General features: G+C 28.5%; 1 protein-coding gene across 1 annotated transcript; it reads left to right on the plus strand.

The window, feature by feature from the left end:
- Positions 1 to 17,172: 17,172 nt before the first annotated feature.
- LOC117923968 lies at positions 17,173 to 20,892 on the plus strand. Its single transcript, XM_034842494.1, has 5 exons — positions 17,173 to 17,698; positions 17,870 to 18,019; positions 18,386 to 18,436; positions 19,271 to 19,884; positions 20,011 to 20,892. The coding sequence occupies exons 1-5, from the start codon at positions 17,185 to 17,187 to the stop codon at positions 20,749 to 20,751; spliced, it is 2,070 nt and encodes a 689-aa protein (XP_034698385.1). The 5' UTR covers positions 17,173 to 17,184; the 3' UTR covers positions 20,752 to 20,892.
- The last annotated feature ends 2,445 nt before the right edge of the window (positions 20,893 to 23,337 follow it).

A 23,337-nucleotide genomic window follows, 5' to 3' on the forward strand; every position in this document is an offset into this window, starting at 1 on the left:
GGTCCTTATGTCTTTAAAACAAGTTAACACAAGTATAAGAAACCTAGTAGTTAAACAATTTTAGGAATTTCTTCCTTTATCCAATGTGTCATATTACATTCATACATTTCATGCAAATATAACATCTTCATTATGTCCCATGAGATTGCGAGGTCACTTAGACAAACAAATATCTCTTGTGGGTTCAGACAAATAAAGTCTTACGTTGAGGTTGAGGATTGACTACCATCTATAATGACCCACTTTCTCTTGTGTAGATATTGTTTGCTTTGATCCTAATGAGCCTTCGTAACTTTAGTTCAATATAGTAACTCACCAAATGTACTGTAAAGCCTTGACAACAATTTTTGAGTAAGCAACTAGCTTGCAAGTCTAAGATTATATGCAAAAGTTTATCCATGTGCATTCCCTCAAACTTAAGTTATGCTAAGAATTCAGAAGATCACCCTTTTCCTAAAACTATCAACAAAGGCATTATAGGAAACTAATTAATCCATTCCTAAAATCACATGAAAATCCTAAAAATTGAGGAGTGCTAAGTTAATTGATATCTCTCTATATCTAATCATCACAAGGATAACCTTTAAGCATTCTCTTGAGCACATTTGATGGGAAAAGAAGTTTTTAATAGTACTATATATATAGTGAGCTCTTCTTAGCGATGAAGACATATTTTAAAGTTGTAAATATGTGTAAAGTGGATAATATTTACATAATAAGGAGTATGTCATTACAAACAATATCATAGTCGATACCCGATCCAATATAGGACTCTATCTATCTAGCCTTAATTGTAAATGATGTTTGTTATGTGAGTGACTTTATAATCCAGTGGGACACGCTAAAAACATTGTGTCTACATGAGGGAACGAATATGTCCTAAAAACTTAAATTTATATTGTACAAACACATGGTATGATTTTAAATCTTAACCGATTAAATATAAACTTTTTAAAAGATTTGAAGTGGGTTATGATTTATATTATCCAATGCACACTGTCTGGTACCATTTTTATGCCTAAAAAAAAGTTTTTGAATAACAAAAGCTCTTTTGTTTTATATTTGTTTTAATTTTAAGAGGTTGTTTCAACGAAAAATATTAAGATTTAAAGTAGCAAAAGTTACAACATATGAAACCTTATTTTTTTGAGACTAAGAATACAACAAGTGCATCCATGTGTTTTGTTTTTAAAATTAAAAATAATAATAAAAAAAGTTATTAAATCATATGTTCAAACAAACTCTCACTTTTCTTAAAATGCTTTTCAAATAAAATGCATATCAATTAGCTGTAAATTAGTTGCATGTCAATTAACTTCTCCTTTTTGGCTTATTCAAAAAAGCAAAGATAATGGTACAAGTGATCATCGTCCAAGTACAGTATTAACGGAACAACAACCACAAAGTAGCTATCCAAAAGCAACCACAAATGCATGGAAAGAATAATCTTCCCTATTGTGATCATTAGATTAGTAGACTTATGATAAGATGATTACCAATAAAGCAGTCATTAGCCATCGGATTATTGTCCTAGAGTTATAGGTGAATCCTGGAAATACAAAAGGAGAGGACAATTCCCAGACCTTAAATATTGTTTCATGTTTTTAAAATATAATAATTATATATATATATATATTCCCACATATCAAATACAAGCATGATAGTTTAAAAATAAGAGGTTATCTGATGTTGAATTAAGGATAATATATGTTGATGCTTCATCTATCACTTCATCTATAAAAAGAATGTTTTAACCATTTTGGATGCTCATTTACCTAATATTCTTTTTCAATATTTTTAAATGTAATATATATATATATATATATATATATATATATATATATATATATATATATATATATTCTCGAACAAATCAAGGATAAAAACCCAAGTCAATCTTCATCCAATAAGGAAATTTTATATAAAAGAAAAAAATACGAGTATGTATAAACTAAGGATAAAAATATAAAAAATTATGAAATTATAAGTGATTGAATTTTATGAAAATATTGGAAATATCAAAAGAAAATTTGAATAAAAAATGATTAAAAATGATAAAAATATTGGAAATAACTAAAAAGAATGATAAAACAAGTAATAATAATATATTTAATTTAAATGTATAAAAAATATAAAATAAATAATGATATGATTCTTTTTTTAAAAATATTTATAATTTTATTAACAAAATATATTTTTTTTCTCGCCAAATTATTTTAAGCACTGGATAATAAAATATCTTCTTATGAGCTGTCAAAACCTCCAATTTCCCCAAATTAAATGCCCCTCTCACACCAGATTTGTCCCATTTAAAAAATGTGGACTCACACCATGAAGTCTTCTGGTGAGCTGTGAAAACCTCCAATTTCCATAAATTAAATATATCTCTTTCGCACCAAATGCAACCAAAAAAGGCCAAATCAGACCTGTCTTTTCAACACTTGGATTTTGTATGTTGACCCCGCACGGCCGCACCTCATAAAGTCTTCTTATGAGCTGTATAAACCAACAAATTCCCTGGATTAAACCCAATCCCATCGACAAAGACAAGACCAAAACTAATTAAAAATATAATAATTTGAACAGCAATCAAAATAATAATTTCAAAATTTAGCATTTTCTTTAAATCACAAACACATCGTGCCGCTTTTTTTATTATTATTATTATTAAATTCTCTCACGTCACCTCTTCGACCTTTCAACCCTAAATATCACTTTTCTTATTTATTTATTTTATTTCATACTATTTATTCTATTATCCCAAGTCATCTTTCTTTTTGTTATTTTTTTTTCTCTTACTTTCTCTGTTGACACTTTTTTTTTAAGTGCAAATTTTTTCATTCTTTCATCTCTCAATATTTATTGATTTTAACTATTTTCTAGACATGGTATCATAAATTGAAAATATATAATAAATGGTTAATTATAATAAATTAAATAAAAATCTAAATACATAAAGAGCAAAAATAAAAATATTATCTATAAATAATATACTTAATGATTTTAAAAAATAAAGCATTTTTAAGTCTATTGGATCGTGTTATAACTTTATACCCTCGTTTCATTAAATTGTACCTAAGTTTTACTTTTTTATATTTTATCTCATCTTTTTGTACTTTGAAATAATTATTTTAAAAAATGTATTTTTAAAAAGACATGGTTTTAACTCATTTTAAAATTTAAAATTACTTATATGATTAAATTATCTATTTGGAAACATAAAAGTACTGTTGAAAGTTAAAAAGTATGAATTTTGAACTTTTATTTATTTATTTAACTCCAGAATTGTCTCGTTCCACTCCAATGTCTCCCAAGTGTGCTCCTAATTTGTCCAATTCCTCTATCCTACATTACACGCTTGCTTCTTATGTCTCTAATTCATCTTCCAAATATAGATTTATAAGGAATTTGAAAAGTTTGTACTCTGAGTCTCCTATGGTTATACCCAAGTCTTGTGTGTTTGTACATTGACCTCAATGTTTTGTACCATATGTGCAAGAACAGGATGTAAGAAATTTTGCTCCCAAATATACTATTCTTGCCTGCCATGATACCATTTGGCAATGGGAAGAATTTATTTTGCTCCCACGATGCATTATTTGGCTCCAAAATTTATCATTCCTTTTATATTGTTACATTCTCCTCCCCACCTCCACACAACCAAGGATGAAAATATCTGTAATCACGGATATATCGGTAATTCGATTTTACGGATATATCGGATATATCGGAGATATATTGGATATATCGGAGATATATCGGTAGATACTTAAAATTGTTAAAAATTCATGAAAATGTAAGGAAAATCTCATAATAATATAATTAGAAGTATAATAGACATTTTAAAGTTATTTTATTGAAAATTTTGATATATGTATAACATGATTTATCATATAATAATATCGTATGCATCGATAAAAATATGAATTTTATAAGTGTACATTTATTATTAAATTATATATAATATTATGATATTTGATTATAATATGTCTAATTTTAAAATATATATTAATATTAAAATATGATCCATTTAATTCAATTGTATTAAACAATATAAAATAAATTATGATATATATATATATATATATATATATATATATATAATTTTTAATATTTAATTAATGATATTAAAAACATTATGAATAAAATTATATAATTTTTATATTTTTGGTAATTAATTAAAAGAAAATTTTGCATTTAATTATAAAATAATTATAATTAATTTGCTCTTTAAAATATTCTTTTAACATTTTCTTTATATAACGACTTTAAGTATATATATCTGTAATGCATTTTATATTACAAGGGCGAGTTAGCCCAGTTGGCAAGAGGACAGAACCCTAATCCTTTTGGTTTGGGGTTCAAATCCTCTCGGATGCAATTTCAAACAAAAGGGGGACACTGTAGCATAGTTGACTTTCTCGCCAAAATGCCGATATATTGCGATATATCGCCGATTTCTCGAGATTTATCCCGAAAAATCGTCAGACCGATATTTCTGCAAGAATATCGCGATATTTTCCTCCTTGCACACAACAATATATATATATATATATATATATATATATATATATATATATATATATTTCCATACCACAATGTCAAAATAATATCTTCATGTCTTTAAAACATGTTAGCACAAGTATAAAGATCCTGCTGCATATATAATTTCAATAATTTCTTCTCTTATCTGATGTGACATCTTACATTCATTTCTCATATAAACACAATATCTTTATTATATCCCACACAATTAAGGAGTCATTTAAACAAGCAAATATCCTATGTAGGGTCAGACAAACATAGTCTCACAATCGAGTTAACGATTGATTCTAATACAATTTATAGTAACCCGCTCTCTTTCATTATTTATTTATCTCTCTCATGTAAATATTATCCATTTTGAGTCTAATGGACCCTCATGATTTTAGTTAGATCATTATTGCTACTCACTATATAGACTACGAAACTTTGACAACTTTTTCTAAGCAAGCAACTAGCTTGCAAGGCTAAGATCATATACAAAGGTTTATCCATGTGCCTTCCTTCAAAACTCAACTTAGACTAACCAAGAATTTGGAAGGTCATCCTTATTTGAAAACAATCAACAAAGCATTAAGGTTGAAGTCATTCCACATCAATTAAGAAAGAAAAGAGGAAGAGCTTCCCTGTATTATAAAAGGAGATCTATACCCCCCTTATACTCAAAACATTTATCCTTTTGTAAGCTTTTATATTCTTTCCTCCTAATTGAGAGAAATATTGTAATTTTGTCATTATGATAGTTTTTTTTTTGGTCTTATCTCGTGGAGATTTCTATTATAATTAGAGGGTTTTACCACATAAGTATTTTTTTGTTCATTATTTTATTTATTATTATTGCTCTATTTTCCTTTTATTATTTTATTTTCAAATTATCACTGCGGGTGTCATTCATAACTAAAGACATTATAGAAAGCTAACTAATCCATTCCTAGAATCATATGAAAGTCATGAAAGTGAAACAGTGTTAAGTTAATTGACATCAATCATCAACTTGAAGGCGATTTTCTTTAGGCACATTAGTTAGGGAAAGAAGTTTCTAATATAATAAATGTAGTGGGTTCTTCTCAATTGTGTGGTGTTTTAAAGCCGTGAAGGTTATCAAGTCCTACCCGAACAAATGAAGATAATGTTTATCTACCTAATTGACTTTGTAATCTCATGAGACACAATGAAGATATGTCTACATGAGAGAATGAATATGATATTCCAATATTGAATAAAAAAAAAAGTTTTTGATATTATATATATTGTGACTACATGTGACTCTTCTTAAGTAAATAAATATGTTTTAAACATGTATCTATTACTAGAATAGACAATATTTACATAATAGAGAGCAAGTCATTACAACTCAAGCTAACATTAAAGTAAAAGCCAAGACTCTAACCGGGTGAAGTTAAAATAAAAAGGACATTTAAAAGAGAAAATAAAGATTACACTCATTTCATCTTTGAAGTCAATAGCTAAGTTGTGGCAGTGCTGGCCTGCATCAATTCACATAATTAATTGTTGAAATTGATAACTGTAACGGTACATTTATTTTTGAAGAAAGCTACGGGGAAGATATCTTAAACAAAACTTAATCAAATTCATAATTGTGGTGGTTGGAATCCAGAAGATATTTTGAAAGAAACTTATTAATTTCACAATTCAAGTCAGTTTAGATAAGCTATAATTTCTATGAAAGGGGTATCCACTTATGAACAAACCGGTTGATTCCATAATTCTGGTGGTTGGCTTCTCTAAGATATTTTCAATGATAATAAAGCTTGCTGTACTATGAATTAGTAGCCATCACATTGATTGGGACTAGACTAGCTAGTCAGGACTCAGGACACCACCATCATCACTATTAGAAACCCTCCAATTACTACTATCATGTGCAATGCCATTAATCCATCGCGACTAAACATAAACTACCCATCACTGACTTCCATGCTGCTCTGCTCTCCCCTTCCGGATGAAAATGTTGGGATTATCCGATTTTCACTTTCTGATTTTTTTTTTTTTCAAAAATTCCTTTATGAGATAATTTTCATAGAATCCACACGATTATATTTATATTTATGAAATAATTTTCTTGGAACCATTGTGTATTGATAATATTTTATTAAAATAATATTTTATTATATTATATATATTTTTCAACGAAATAACAAATCCATATTTAAATACACCTAATGAAATGAAATAAAAAATGAAAATAATAACTTACCCTTACTCTTAAAAATAAAGATAAGGAATTGTTGGTTTTTTACTACTATTAACTGTCAAATGGCAGCCCGAGCCCTTCATCAAAGATCAGACAGCAAAATTGGCTTACTCCAACCTCTTTCAAAACACTTAATATATTAAGCCCTTAATATATAAGTTTATCTGTGATGGAAATATATGAATTATTTGTAACGAATATATACGCCAGAACAATAAAATTTAATAAAATATAAAATTAATAATTTAAGAAATTTATTTGACTTTTTATTTATGATATTTTTTTAATAATTAAATATTATAATTATTCTATTTAATGAAATAAAATTTTTTCATACGTTTGCATGTTATCCTTATCGTGATTAATATAGTAACATTAAAAATAAAATAATAAAATATTTATAAGATTTTAATTATTTATATATATTTTCACTTATTATAATTATTTTTAATTTTAACACTATATAAATTATATATTTATGACATTATTTGTTTGACCACTATTTAGCCATTGATTTGATTATTAGACTATAAATCAGTAATATTTCAAATTTAATGATCCATTCACTTTGAAAATATTGCATGACCTACCAAACAAAGATTTGTCTTTAGAGAGGGACAAGAAACTAATGCTCCATCAATGCATTTTTAAAATGGTACATATATGGAGTAAAATAAATGTTCATGACCTACCATACAACTATTTATTTTGGAGAGGAACAAGAGATTAATGCTCCATCAATGCATTTTCAAAATGGTGCATATTGTCAAAAGCAAAATAAATGTTCATGGCCTATCAAACAAGCACCCAAAGAACTTCTTGTCCATGATTTTCGCTATCCATCATTTCGAGACTAATTAGCAAGGGTGAAATTTTAGTCTTCTCAAATTAGTATGCATATAATTAGAGTGGTCTGCCAAATGAGCACCGAAAGAGCTTCTTGTCCATGATTCTCACTATCCATCATTTTGAGACTAATTAACAAAGGTGAAATTTTGGGCTTCTCAAATTAGTATGCATATAATTAGAGATAGTTTAAGAAACATAAGGAGTCAGAGCTTACGATATTAAGATAATGAACTGTTTTGTAGCTTAAATAAAAAAATTTTATGTTATAAAAATAGAAAAAATAAAAAATTATATAGAAATTCTAAAATTGAATTATATCTGAGAAATCTTAAAGTTATGTTTGGTTTTTGAAAAATTTGAGGGAAAATATAAAAGAATAAAAATAGAAACGAAAAGTTGAAAAAATAAAAAATGAAGAAATATAAGATTTAAAGTCAATAGATTATTATTATATGCTACTTCAAATTCACTTTACTTGTTTTAACTTTTTTTATATAAAGATTAAATAATTTAAAAATGTACACATTTCTAACTAATTTTAATTATTTTTAATTTTCTTTTGTTTTTTCTATAGTACAACCAAACATTAGAAAATCATTTCCCATGACGTTTTTTCCTTAATATTTTTCAAGAATCAAACATAATCTAAATGTTGTTTTACATATTTAAAATATAACATCTCAATAATTAAAAAATATAAAAATAAATATACATATTATTTAAAATCTATTTGCTTACAATTTTAAGTTGTTAGGTAATAAGTCACATCTTATCCATTTGGAGCATAAGATGGGATGTATTACCCAACATCTTAAATTTGTAAGCAAAAAAATTTTAAAATACCAACAATTGGCTTATAATATTTTAAAAATTCATTATTAATTTCTTTGGCCTAAAATGAATGTAAAAATTTGAGATGAGGATTTTCCTCAACTATTGAACTTAATATGAAGATTGTGCACAACGAAACCATGGTGATGTGGTAGGCCATGGGTGGAAGGAAAACAAGGAACCAATAGCATTTAGTACTTCATAAAGGGAAAAAATTCAACTCCAGAATTAAGAAACTTTGGTACCTAAAAGATAGCATGTTTTTAAAGCCGTAAGTAGGAAGGAGAGAAAACTAGAACAAATGAACTTCAATTTTTTGTTATTTTAAAATTAAAAGAGCGTTGTAAAATAATTTTATATTATGATTTATATAAGATGTCACAATAATTTATTTTTTCCAAATCGCATGTATCATATTTTTTTCATGCATGGGTTATACCTCTTTCTTCCATTGTTTACTTTTTACAACTTAGTATTTAATATCAATGAGAGTACAATATATTAATTAATTGTCTAGAAATTATGATTTTGATTTCAGTTTTCAACTTCTACCTAAAGCTAAAAATAGAAAGCTAATCTAAATGAGTCTTTATTCTATTTTCTTTACTTTTTGAAGTTTTTTTTAAAAAAAAATTTTACATGTTTTTATCTAAATAAATAAATGAAAACAACTTTTTTTTTTTTTTTTATGAAGTTGTCTTCCTTTTATTTTGTTTTGAAAAATTATTTTTGTTACTAACTACAAAATTCTAAAATATTAAGATATATTTATGTAAGCCGGATGGGGCTACATGTTTCCAACTAAGCAAATAAGGTTTTGGATGTGTCTACTTAACTACTAGCCAACAACCTTTAGTCTTTTAAAAGAGTTTTTTCTTATTTGCATGGACAACCACAATCTAGCCAAGGAAAGTTGTCAGAATTGACATCAACCCACATCTATCATCATCCAATAAGGGAATCCTTCATAAATGAAAAAAATATAAGTACGTATAATATCCATTGTCTTCTTATGAATGGTAAGAAGTTTAATTTTTCCCCAAATTAATTACCTCTTTCATGAGATTTTGAAAAAAAAAATTTGCAAATTTAAAGATGTCGTCCCCACACACATAGGGAAAAATGGCCTTGACATGACTACTGTGACACAACTAAACAACTGACATCACATCATATGCATAATAATACAACTTTTGAAATGATTTAAATGGTGCACCTACCCTAACTTTGTTACCATTCAAAATATTTTTAAATTTTCAACTACCAGAGTTATTTTAAACCCCACCACTCCATAATGTGTGCGCGCACACACACATAGGACAAAATGGCCTTGACATCACCATCGTGACATGACGAGACAATAGACATCACATCATATGCATAATAATTTTTAGATGGTGCACCTACCTTAGCTTTTTTACTATTCAAAATGTTTTCTAATTTCCAATTGCTAGAGTTATTTTGAACCCCACCATTCCACACACACACGCGCGCGCGCACGCGAGGCAAACTGGCCTTAACATCACTATCATGACATGACTAGACAACAAACATTACATCATATGCATAATAATACAACTTTTGAGATGGTTTAGATGGTGCACCTACCTTAGCTTTGTTTTCATTCAAAATATTTCCTAATTTTCAACTACCAGAGTTATTTTGAACCCCACCATTCCATAATACACCCATACACACACATGGAGCAAAACGGCCTTGACTAAGACTAGTTTATTATCATTTAAAGTATCCACTAATCTCTATCCCCAAATGATGCATGAAATGGATCCACTTATTTTCTTAAAAATGATTTCTTGGTTTATTCCCATCCTTTAAAAAGTCAAGATGGCTTTCAAATATAATTTTTATATTTCTTACACCATATGATATGTACAATTAATTGTAAATAATGACTGGTGTATTATAAATGCATAACAAGCTATCATGTGGTCGCCTAAACATGACAACTACATATCAATAAGTATTATTGCATTGGTCCGTCAAACAAAGAGGAAAGACTTGGATGGTGCAACTAGCTTTGTTATCATTCAAAATATTTTTCTAACTTCCAACCACATGAGCTATTTTGAAGTCCCATGTCATAATTCATCAAATTGTTGGGCTAAGTTTGTTTAGCCCATAAAAGTTTCCTAAGCCCATATGTATTATGTAGTAGGTTATTTTATATTTGGGTATTTCCTAAGCCCAAATATATATATGTCTTTGGTATTATGAAAGAAGAGGTGATTGAGAAAAGGAAAGAAAATTAGGGTTGTTTTTTGGACACTATTCTAGAATTCAAAGGTGAAATCACAAGTTATTTCATTAATCTTTTGGGAAAGTTCTTGTGGTATGTTTTCTCCATGATTTCCTTATGTTCATTGATTTTTGGGGTGATGGATTCCTACCTCAAACATTGAGATATTTATATAAGTTTTCAAGGTGGAGAAACCTGTGAAAAATTAATTATTGTGTCCTCATTTTAGTGAAGTAGAAGAAATTTTCTTCGTGATTTTTAACCTTAATTTAGAGGGTTTTTTTTACTTCATATTTGGTGTTCCTTTTTTGGTTGAATGTTCTTAGATTATCATCCTCAATTTTTGTCAAGTTGTTATTATTGTTAAGTAGTGATTATTATTGTGAAGAAATCTTTAACCTTGGCGAGTGAATACCTCTCTCTTTAACTTCTGAACACAAACGAATGGACTCATTTTCTCACAAAGATCCCTTCATGTCCACATGGTTGTGGTATCCAAAGGTAAAATCAAAACCGATGAAGATTAAAATCACGTTTAAATATATTTTTTATGTTTTCTATTTTTATACATAGAAATATTATTTTTAAATTATTAGAGAAATATATTTAATAGTTTTGATTGTACTTTTTAAAAGAAAAATATATTTGATAATTACATAATATTACAAGTAAAAAATTCAATGTTTTTCCCACTATTTTTTTATTATTATTTTGGTGATTCCAATTTTTTCAATTTTCCAGCATTCTTTAGTATTTGTGTGAAAGATACCAATATCATTAATTAACAATTTTTATTTTAAAATTTTGTTTAAAAAAAATATTAAAATCAATAAATTTATTATATATTCATTATTATATGATTTTTTTTATCATTAAACTTTAAAAACAAAAAGTAGAACAAATCACTAGACGTGATGAGAAATTATTTCCAAATTTTAATTTTAGAAATAGAAATAGAAAAGTATTTAAAGTTATTTTATTTTTATAACCTCTCGTTATCTTCCATGTTTACAAATGTGAAAGTGATTATAATCAACCTCAACTTTAACAATTATAACAAGTCCCATACCTTTTTTTCAAAGGTTAGTTAAATGCACGATACAAATTGGACATCAAGCAAATTTGTTATTAAAGAAATTTATAATGAAGATGGCTTGGACAATATCCATTAAAAATGACAATTTGCATCCATAAACTAGGCTAAAGATTTACAAACACTAAACTTTTGTTGTTTGTAGATATATGTTTCAAATGTACTATTTTCATAAGTACTACAACTTATATATATATATATATAATATTAAAAAAAAAGACATTTTATCTTATAATTTAGTATTATCTTAGATGCATGGCATGTGCTTTTTTTAACTAGTATATATAAAATCAAAGTTACTAAGATAAAATATAAAATAAATTAAAAAAAAATCTAAATATTAAGATATATTTATATAAGTGACATAAGGTTTGATCCGCATTTCTGGACAACCAAATTATGTTTTGGACAAGGTCACTTAAATGCTTGCTAACAATCTTCAAATCATTTTAAAAAAGGTTGCTTTCTATTTGCATTGAACGACTACAATCTAGTTAAGAAAAGTTACCAAAATTGATAGTCATCAAGGGAGCATGATAAGTAAGGGGCATGATAAGGTCCATCATGATTCACTATGGGAATTTTATAGAAATGAAAATATGAATATGTTTTGACTACCTATATATTGTCTTCTTGCAAGAAGTTTCGATTTCCACAAAATTCCCCCCTTTTACACCCGCCAAATCTCATTGATAACAAGAAAGCCAGACCTATAATTTCAATATTAAATTTCTCTAATTGAGAGAACCTGAACCATACACCTAGTAAACAAATTATTTCACCTGATCCCACATTGTAAGCATCATTACATCACATCATGTGCCTAACATTCCACTCTTCTCCATATTCATACCTAACAATTTTTCATATAATAGTGACTATACTTACAACTTGTACATATCTTTCCATTTTTCAATTCCCTTTAGCTCATGCATAATAGGTAACCATAAGATTAAGGAGTTAAAAGACTATAGAGAAAATTAATTTCACATCTACAATTTGTTTAGCATTATCTAGCAATTTAATTTTTTATGTAAATTGAAGCTTAATATTATATCCAAGCCAATGAATTTGAACCCACAATTAAGTTAATTTTTAGTTAAATTGTTTTTAATTAAAAACTTATTACTTAATTTTTACTAAAATTATATTTGGATGTCAAAAATTTAAGAAAAAATATAAGGAAAAAAATAGAGATGAAAAATAAAATTTTAAAAAAAAGTGAAAGAAAATAATAAATAGAATTACAATTAATAAATCATTTTTATATGTCATTTCAACCTCATTTATCTTCTTCTTTTATCTCCTATATAAATATAAAATAATTTAAATATATATAATTTTTTTAAATTATTTTTAATTATATTTTATTTCACATTTTTCATGGTATAACAAAATATGAGAAAACCATTTTTTTTAGGAGTTTTTCTTTATTTAGTATTTTTCTAGAAGCAATAAACATGAGTAGTAAGATTGTTTGATAAAATTAACTTAAAACTTTTTAAAATTATCAAATTAACTTAAATATCCATATTAAAAATGAAGGTATAATTATCTTTGAAGAAACTCATTAACTCCATAATTCTAGTGGTTGTAAATGCAAGGATTTTTCAAATGATAATAAAGTTAGTTGAGTAGTTTTGAATGTTTGGGTTCCAACGTATAATATTGTAGTATATATTACAAGTAATGACTAATGAGTATACATATATTATCAATGCACAATGCATGAATTTCATGTGTTCACCTAAACATGACAACTAGTGTATTAATTATGGTCACTTAACCATATAAATTGTTAATTAATTAAACTACAAATGTTATCTATGCAATTTTTTTTTTTTTTTTTTTTTTATGAAATCCTAAAATATTAACTTTTATGTAATATTTCACATCAGATAGAGGAAAAAGTTCCTAATACTATATATACGAACTTCTCTAATCAATAATAGGGATTATGGTGGTTAAACCCAATTTCTAGGCATGTGAAAAATACTTTATTGCTATTATTGATCTTGGTTCTTAAATTTCTTTAATTATAGGTGAATTTCCCGTGCTTGAATAGGCTGAGACGACAAAGAAGGTGAGTTCTATATTTATCTTTGTTTTTCTTTTTAAATTACTAATAATTGGTTCCTTGTGCCTCTTCCCTGCAAATTGTACTTTCCAAACATTACCATGAGATAGAAAAGCAAGAATTATACTCAAAATGATCGAGAATATGAAAGATCTGGATACGGTAGCTCTAATACTTGATTAATTAAATCTGTAGCTTATCAATCCTAATGGTGTTAAACACACTAGATGATGGGAAATAAAACAGCAAAATGTGATCACCAAAAACATCCAAATTAATAGAAAATTTTGATGTACATGTATTGTTTTTTTCCCATATATAGGTGCAATTAATTGTAGATAAATGAGTATATATATCATGAATACATAACCATCACGTGGTTGCCTAAACATGACGACTCCATGGATGTCAACAAGTGCAAGTGCATTGGTCACTTGTCCAAATAGAGAGGGAAGACTTAGATGGTTAAGCCTGTTTTGTTATCATTCATATTTTCTGACTCCCAACCACTTGAGCTACTTCGAAGGCCCATCCCATAATGCACCAGATGGATGAGTCATTTTCCAGTCTCCTAAACATCATGAATACATGAAAGTGGTTATGTTATCATGAATACATAACCATCACGTGGTCGCCTAAACATGATAGCTCCATGGATGTCGACAAGTGCAAGCGCATTGGTCTCTCATCCAAACAAAAAGGTAGGACTTGGATGGTTAAGTCTATTTTGTTATCATTCATATTTTCTAACTTCCAACCACTTGAGCTACTTTGAAGGCCTATCCTATAATGCACCAAATGGATGGGTTCATTTTCTAGTCGCCTAAACATCATGAATACATAACAGTGGTTATGTTATCATGAATACATAAACATCATGTGGTCGCCTAAACATGACTGCTCCATGAATGTCGACAAGTGCAAGTGCATTAGTCACTTATCCAAACAAAGAGGGAAGACTTGGATGGTTAAGTCTACTTTGTTATCATTCATATTTTCTAACTTCCAACCACCTGAACTACCTTAAAGGCCCATCCCATAATGTACCAAATGGATGAGTTCATTTTCTCGAGAAGGTTCCTTGTGTCCACATGATTATTGTGCATGTCAAAGCTAAAAACAAAAGTGATAAAGATTAAAATCCAATTCAAATATACCTTTTACGTTTTCTATTTTTATACATAACACATATATATAATTTTCCAATAATTAAATAAATATATTTAATATTTTTTTTAAAAAAAATAAAAATATATTTGATAATTACACAATAAAGGTAAAAAAGTTAGTTTTGGAAATATAAATAGAAAATGGTTTTAAGTTATTATTAATTATAACCAATCTCCCATGTTTATAAATTTGAAAGTGATAACAGTCAACCTCAACTTTTAGAGTTATGGGAATGATAGAAAGGTTAATAAATGAACAATTCAAATCATGTAATTTTTGTTATTTATAGATATATGTTTAAATTGTACTCTTTTCTTAAACATATAGAGTACATTTTCATATTTATATTTTCTTTCACAAGAATAGATTTCTTTTTGTTTTCAAATATATATTTTAAATATCCTCTTTTATTAAGTCAGTACAACTCTAATATATATTTATAATAGTTTCATACTTGTTTATTTTATATTTATAAAAATATTAAAAAATTACATTTTGTCTTATAATAAGTGTTATCTCAAGTGCATGGCACATGTTTTTTTAACTAGTATATATTAAAGATACTAAAATTAAAATATTAAATTAACTAAAAAATTTCTCAAGATATATATTTACATGTAAACACAACAAAAATTCAAAATAGGAAAGCTAAGAATGAGGGTAATGGTGACCAATGCTTCTTTCCATCACTGTGAAATGGAATGGACTAAGGAGGGTGGATAAACACTGAGCGTTCTTGAAATCACTGCAATGTTCCTCTGTCCATGATTTGGGATGCTCCACCTTAAAGGACTATTCATTTCAACATCCTATTAAACAATTCATTTCACATGGCCCCACATGGCAACATGGCCATGATGTCACTGCCATGACATCACATCATGTGCGTAACATGCAACATCTCTTCATATTCATGCCTACAAATTTTCCATATTTACACCTAATGTTTTTCCATATTGTGTGATATTCATACCTATGATTCTCCATATTCACACCTAATAGTTTTCCATACGGTGTGATGAATGGTAAAATTTATACGAATCTTTCCATTTTCCAGTTCCATTTACCACATGCATAACAATAACCATAAGACTAAGGTGTTTAAAAGATTTTAGTCAAAATCAATTTCACATGTATAATCTGTTCAATATTATCTAACAATTTAAGTTTTTATGTAAATTGAAGCTTAATAGTATCCACAGCCTATGAATTTGAAGCAATCAACTTCCCATTTATAAGCCAATACCTTGATTACAGGCAGTATTATTATTATATTATTAAATTAATAAGATATTTTGTAAAACTTAAAGATTTTTTATTTAACAACTTAAATTGATTTTTATTTAATTATTATAAAATTAATTTAAAACTTATTACATAATTTTTACTTTAAAACTATATTTGATTCCCAAAAAAATTAAAGAAAAATACGAGGAAAATAAAATAGAGACAAAAAGTAAAATAAATAAATAAAAAGAATTTTGTGAGAAATGAATTATTACTTATTTCAAACTTAAAAGTTTATATAGATTTAAAGGTAATAAATTATTTTTATATATCATTTCAATCTTATTTAACTTATTTTTCATCTTCATTATAAATATTAAATAACTTAAAATTTTATAATTTTTAAATTAATTTTAATTATATTTTTTCTCTTGTATTTATTATAATAAAATCAAACATAACAAAATTATTTTTATTAATATTTTTTCTTTATTTAATATTTTTATGGAATTAAATATAAGTAGTAAGAATGTTTGATAAAATTAACTTAAAACTTTTTCTAAATTATCAAATTAACTTAAACATCCATACTAAAAATGAATATATAATTATTTCTAAGGTACGTCAAAAGTGTTTTAATTTCTAAAATCAACTTTTTACAATATTTTTTAAAACTAGAAATTAACATTTATTACTCATACGCAAGCTATTCTTTTTACTATCAAATATTAACAGCAATGTCATTTTACTTGTAAAGATCCAAAAAAAACATTATTGAAAAAACTGTCTTTTTACTCCTTTCCATTTAATTATGGAACTACAAGACATTATTATTATTATTATTATTATTATTATTATTATTATATATACAATTGCATCCGAGCCACACCCCCACTCTGGTCTCCCTCTCTGAAGAACCTCCCATGGCGGACATCCACCAACTCAACGGGAATTTGTACCGTGCTCTGATGGAGAAGAACCCCAAGGATGTGTTGGGTTTCCTTCCAGAGGACGAAGGTCCATTGCACAAAATCACCATACATAAAGACACCGTTCTCCATATGGCCTGTTACTCCAAGCAGTGTGATCTCGCGCTCGAATTACTGCAACTGTTGCCCCCCAGTCTTAACCAGCGACTCGCCAACACTAAAAACGATGTGGACAACACTATCCTCCACGAGGTAGCCACTTACAACGCCATGACTGACGTTGCCACTGAAATATTGAACAGAGCTCCGGAGTTGCTTACTGCTCGTAACATCCTTGGAGAGACACCTCTCTTTCGGGCGGTCCGGTACGGGAAAGATGAAATGTTCAAGCTACTAGCTGAGAAGCTTGACCGTATGGATTTTGAAACTGAAGAAGATCGTAAAGCCTGTTTGCGGAGGAATGATGGAACAACTATTCTCCATATTTCCGTATTTACTGAGAATTTTGGTGAGTTGTCAGTAAACCACTAGAAAGAAGATGGATTACCTCATAAGTATTTTAATTAGTGAAAATCTTAATTAATTTAGATTGAATTTTGAGTTGATTTCCTCTTTTGTACCTCTAATCTAGTGCTAATATAGTTGTTTCTTTCATTTCTGTTAAAAACTATGTGAACAGACTTGGCGCTGTTGATAGCAGAAAGATATGGAGATTTAATTAGCGCCTGGGACTCTAACCAAATGACGGCTCTTCAACATCTAGCATGCAACCCATCGGCATTTCTCAGTGGATGCGAACACGGACATCTGAGGCGATTCATCTACTCTTGTATAGTATCTTTATTCTCTTCTCCACTCACCGGATTAATTAAGTTCTTTTGGCACTGTTATAATTTTCATAAGGGCTTTCAGTATGTGCCCAAATACTTTGAAAAGTCGTTAAAAAATCAGAAGAGGGCTTGTGGTCCTTGCCTTGGTATAGCTTTGGCTTACGTTCCTTTTGATAATAGCAAATTGAATATTAATGCCTTTTTTTTCTCTTCCTTTTGACAGAACTAAGAAAAGGTTTTCCAAATTCCATCAGTCTCTCTGTTTGTCATACTATCTGTTTTTCACTTTCCATGGTCTTTTTTTATTCTTTTTTTTTTCCTGAAGAATTACATCGTGGAATTCATACTAACCAAGCGTTTTTCAGGTATTTCAAACAAGGCCAGGGGAGGTCGGTGTCAAGATCTTAAATCTGTTGGTAGGTTCTTGGGACTCTGGTACTCTACTGTTTATGTTCTTTGTCTAATGTCTTAAATGCTGATATGCGAAGAAAATTACCATTTGTTTAATTAGCCCTCCACTAGGGCAGATTTACGGCACATTTGAATGCTCTCTTTTTTTTTTCTTTTTTTGTCCCATAAAAATTGTAATTTTTTATTTTATTTTTTTTAATTTTTAAAGGAACATTTGAGAGTTTCACAACATTTTTTAAGACAATTATAAAAAAAAAAGGGAATAGTAGTCAGTTATTTTTAAAAACAAAATTTTCTTAATTTAAATGGTTCTTAATTATAAAAAAATAATATTTGAAAATCATTTTATTTATCAACTCAAATATATATGGAAACAATTTTCTTTACTTATTCTCAATATAAAGTTATTATACACCCACCTACAATGCAAATATTTTCAAAGTATTCTCCATCTTTCCCATGGTTGTTTAAAGTATAAAAAATAATTAAAAACACCTAAAATTTATTATAAAAAATAACTTGTTATGAGAATAAATTCTGAAAAAACTATTTTGTAACAAAAGTCTATCAAATATGTTTTCCAAAAAAAAACTATTTTTAAGAATTGTTATCAAACATGTTCTTAACTTCAACAAATTAAATGAATTTAGGTTTTTTTTCTTAAGTTTCTGTGTAAAAATGAACCTGGAATTTGGCTTACACAATCTTTTCTTAGTATTATCCATAGAGGGTCTTTTGCGCTGTCATTCATATGAAGCATTTGAATTTATTGTTCTTCGTTCTTGAGAAGTTTTCATGATAAATATAAGGGAACTACTAACTTTTATTTTATTGAAAAGCTAAATCACGCTTTAGATGGCCCATTTGGGAAGCACTTTTGGAAGAAAAGCATAGATATGATGCAGCTCGCGAACTTGCCAGTAAGTTACTAGAAAGTGATACTTCCTGGGAGGCTACGAATCCTCAAGCAGTGGACCGAGGGTCCATTTCTGTGCAAGAGAAAGGAGGAGACTCATCGGTATCATCAAAAGAAAAGGCAAAAGTGGATCCCTCTATTGCCCTGCAACACCCAGATGAGAAGAAAGGAAAAACCTCTCCAGAAGTCAATAGAACTAGATTCAACAATATCAGGAACAAGGAAACTCCATTGTTTTTGGCAACAATGTCAGGCATTCCAGAGATTATCGATGAAATACTCAAGAAGTACCCTCAGGCAATTGAGCATTATAATGACCAAGGAAGGAACATACTTCATGTAGCGATCAATTACCGCCAGATAGAGATTTTTGATAGGGTGGTCAAGATGGAAATGCCAGCAAGGAGGCTACTACGGGCAACAGACGCTAAAGGGAACTCCATTCTGCATATGGTAGGAAAGAAAGGAAAACGCTATGTCTCGAGAAAATCACGATCCCCTGCAATCCAATTGCAAGAGGAGTTGCTCTTGTTTGAGGTGCACTTCCACTACCCCATTCATAATCTTGTTAGGGTCCATGATCCAGTAGCTTGAGTTAATATGATGATAATGGCCCAAAAATGATAGTACTAGTGGTTCATGTGGTTTTTCTTCTATATGCAGCGTGTGAAGGAATACTCTAAATCCCATTTCCTCAAGGTCTTCAACCATAACAACCAGACTGCAGATGAATTATTTGCTTCCAACTACTGTGAACTTCATGAGGAAGCCAAAGAATGGCTGAAGCGCACCGCTGAAAACTGCACCATTGTGGCTGTTCTTATTGCTACCGTTGCCTTTGCTGCAGCCTACACTATACCAGGAGGACCAAATCAAAGCACTGGTATCCCACTCCTCCTTTCTCAACCATTCTTCGTGGTTTTCACCCTGGCGGATGTAATCTCCCTCACTTACGCCTTGACATCTGTCATCACATTTCTCTCAATCCTCACATCTCCATTTCAGTTACAAGACTTCAAGAAGTCTCTTCTTCGAAAGCTGATGCTCGGTTTTACGTTTTTAATCCTTTCCGTGTCCATGATGATGGTGGCATTTGGTGCAACAGTCATCCTTATGATACAGAATAAGGAAAGGTGGACCAAAATTGTCCTATACTCGGTTGCATTCCTCCCAGTTATTATTTTTGCGCTCTCATATTCCCCACTATATTATAGACTCCTGAAAGCTTGCACTGGTCTGCTCAATCTTGCACTTGAGCTTTGCCCCAGGTGTACTTGTGTTTCTCCACCATCATGGACAACCAAGTTTTTCAACCGCGGAAAATCCAAGCCCAACCGCCCTCAATCTCAAACATTCAGTTCCAAGTGCCCTTCTACATTTCAAACCACTGATTCTTCAGTTTGAAAGGCCAGTGAGGACCTATGTATGTATGTATAAGTGATTTGAATGCTTCTTTCTCTTTTATTTGCTTAGAACTGATTGTACAAATGTTATGTAATAAGTGAACCGGTAGTTGATGATATTTTAACAAACGAAAAAAATGAAACGGAAGGTTTTAATAAATGCAGAAAACCCAACACCAAGGAGGCAAAACAATGGAACTAATTAAGCATCGCTGTTTTCTTCAACTTAAGAGGAAAAATGTAGAAATTTCAGACGAGCAAAAGGGTCAAAACCACCATCAGAATGGTAATAACAAAGGGAAAAGATGGCAAAAGTTCAGCGCCTCTTTTTGGCAAAAAGGCCGAACATCATTTAGCTTTGTTGGCGAAGACAAAACATTAATAATACATGTTCCGAGTAAGAAGATTGAAAAGTAAACAAACAAATAATTCTATGTATAGTAGTATTGCTAATTCATTTACCGGTATCATGTCTATTCCATCATTCTTGTTTATTGTCTTCCATCATTCTTGTTTAGTATTATTGCTAATTCATTTAAGGGAAAAAAATTAAACTAAGGATTAGGAAGTATTGATCCAAAACTGATAGTGTTAAATGCCATAGAAAGGAAGGAGAGAAAAGCATAACAAATAAACTTCAAATTTTCATTATTTTTAGTACCAAAAGAGTGTTTGATAAATCAATTCAATGATTTAATATGATTTAATGATTTAATGGTATTGGTTAAGTATATTAAGTGTGATTACTAAAATAAATTAATATTATAACTTAAAGTTAAAAATGATTTAATGTATAATAAGTTAATTAAAATAATGACTTTTTCTATATCATAAATGTTCTATACCTTAAGTGGTCATGTCTATTCCTTTGTTTGTCTTTTATAACATGATTTGCTTAACATGAATGTTAATTTAACTTGTTAGAAGTGTTATTGGTAACATGGATCAAGAAAAGAATACAATCATTGTTTTGTCATTTCTTTTAGTGCTTATATATTATATGTCTTATGTATCAAAATTGATTTTTTTATAAAATAATTAATTATTTTTGCATAGAGTTTAGTTTACAATTAGTATAAGAGCCAAACAATTTTGGATCATAAAACATATTTTTCAAATTTTGGTTGCTTGATCTTATGAACAACTAATATATATATATGAATGACTGATGTATCAACAAACATTTTCAGTGTTTTATAATTTTAAACATGTGATTATGGAAATCCCAAGAGATAGTTTTATCTAGTATGAATGTTGATTTATTTGTTTGTTTGTGATTAATTATGTTATATGTTGTTCAATTTATAAAACAAGTATATTGGTCAACCCAACAAAGGATCATCACTATATTTGATTATATGATAAAAGCTCAATAATAAAAGATTGATGAAGTTTTTACTCATTGGTGTTAAACTTCGTTATGTTTCAATACTTTTACTTAATAGTTATTGCATATTTATATAATTTAATTAATTTATAAATTATTATAATTCAGCTCAACAGAAGGATTATAATAATATACTTTCTATGTTATGTGATTGTAGCTCGATCCAATGAAAGAACTATGACATAATCTCATATGTTTTATGATTAATGTGTTATCTAATTGTAGTTAGATTATTGTAAAGTGTAGTGTTAAATATTGTCATGACATAGAAATAATTTTTTATGAATTAGTTTTTATTTTATTTTATTTTATTTTATTAAGCAATGAATCCTATTGCTATTAGATAGTTTGGAATTGAACAATTAAGTGGGGGCAAATATTAAAAAATGGAAGGAACAAATTGGAATTATTCTTGGTTATACTGATTTGGACTATGTCTTAAGAGATCATACACCCATAAAGTCTACTTTGGAAAGCATTAATGAACAAAAGGTTTTTTTTATTATAAAAAGTGGGAGCACTTTAATAGTATGAATCTAATAATGATGAAAGGTTCAATCACTCACATAGAGCAATCACATATTCATATAATGCAATAAGCTATATTAAATTAGTTGAGGAGCATACTACTCTTAAAAATTTCCAAGTCCTTGGCAAGTACTCAAAATGATCAAAATTTCCAAGTTCCAAGACTTGATTATTATGGTTATGAATTAAAGTTTGGAAATAATGTAGTTTCCTTGTTCTATAGTACTTCTTTTTTGGTTGGCTCTGACACTTTATGTGGTAGCCTTTATTCATTTAATTTAGATTGCAAATATTTGCAGTCTCGTTTATCTTATCATGTGCATGAATTCTATAAAAAATGAGATCGAGTGAATGAAAATTCATCTATATTGTGATATAAGCAATTGGGTCACATTTCAAGAGAAATGATGGAATGTCTCTTGAAAGAGTTTTAACTTCATTTAATTTTTCTTATTTTAATATTTATGCCAAATGCATCAAAAGAAAATACACTACAATTAAGAAAAATGGTGCATTAAGGGCCACTAAATTGTTAGAATGTATTCATACTGACATTTGGAGACCTTATCCAATTCCAACTATTAGTAGACATAAGTATTTTATTAGTTTTATTGATGAATTTTTGAAGTATTCTTCTTATATACGTATCTTATTCGTGAAAAATCTAAAGCA

This window comes from Vitis riparia, chromosome 10 (assembly GCF_004353265.1).
Source record: "Vitis riparia cultivar Riparia Gloire de Montpellier isolate 1030 chromosome 10, EGFV_Vit.rip_1.0, whole genome shotgun sequence".
NCBI lineage: Eukaryota > Viridiplantae > Streptophyta > Magnoliopsida > Vitales > Vitaceae > Vitis > Vitis riparia.

What these genes read in the sequence shown, in the direction of transcription:
- LOC117923968 (XM_034842494.1), top strand. Translation starts at nt 17,185, where the DNA reads ATGGCGGACATCCACCAACTCAACGGGAATTTGTACCGTGCTCTGATG. An exon ending in CGTATTTACTGAGAATTTTG is followed by an intron (nt 17,699 to 17,869) that starts GTGAGTTGTCAG and finishes CTATGTGAACAG; the next exon opens with ACTTGGCGCTGTTGATAGCA. An exon ending in GAGGCGATTCATCTACTCTT is followed by an intron (nt 18,020 to 18,385) that starts GTATAGTATCTT and finishes AGCGTTTTTCAG; the next exon opens with GTATTTCAAACAAGGCCAGG.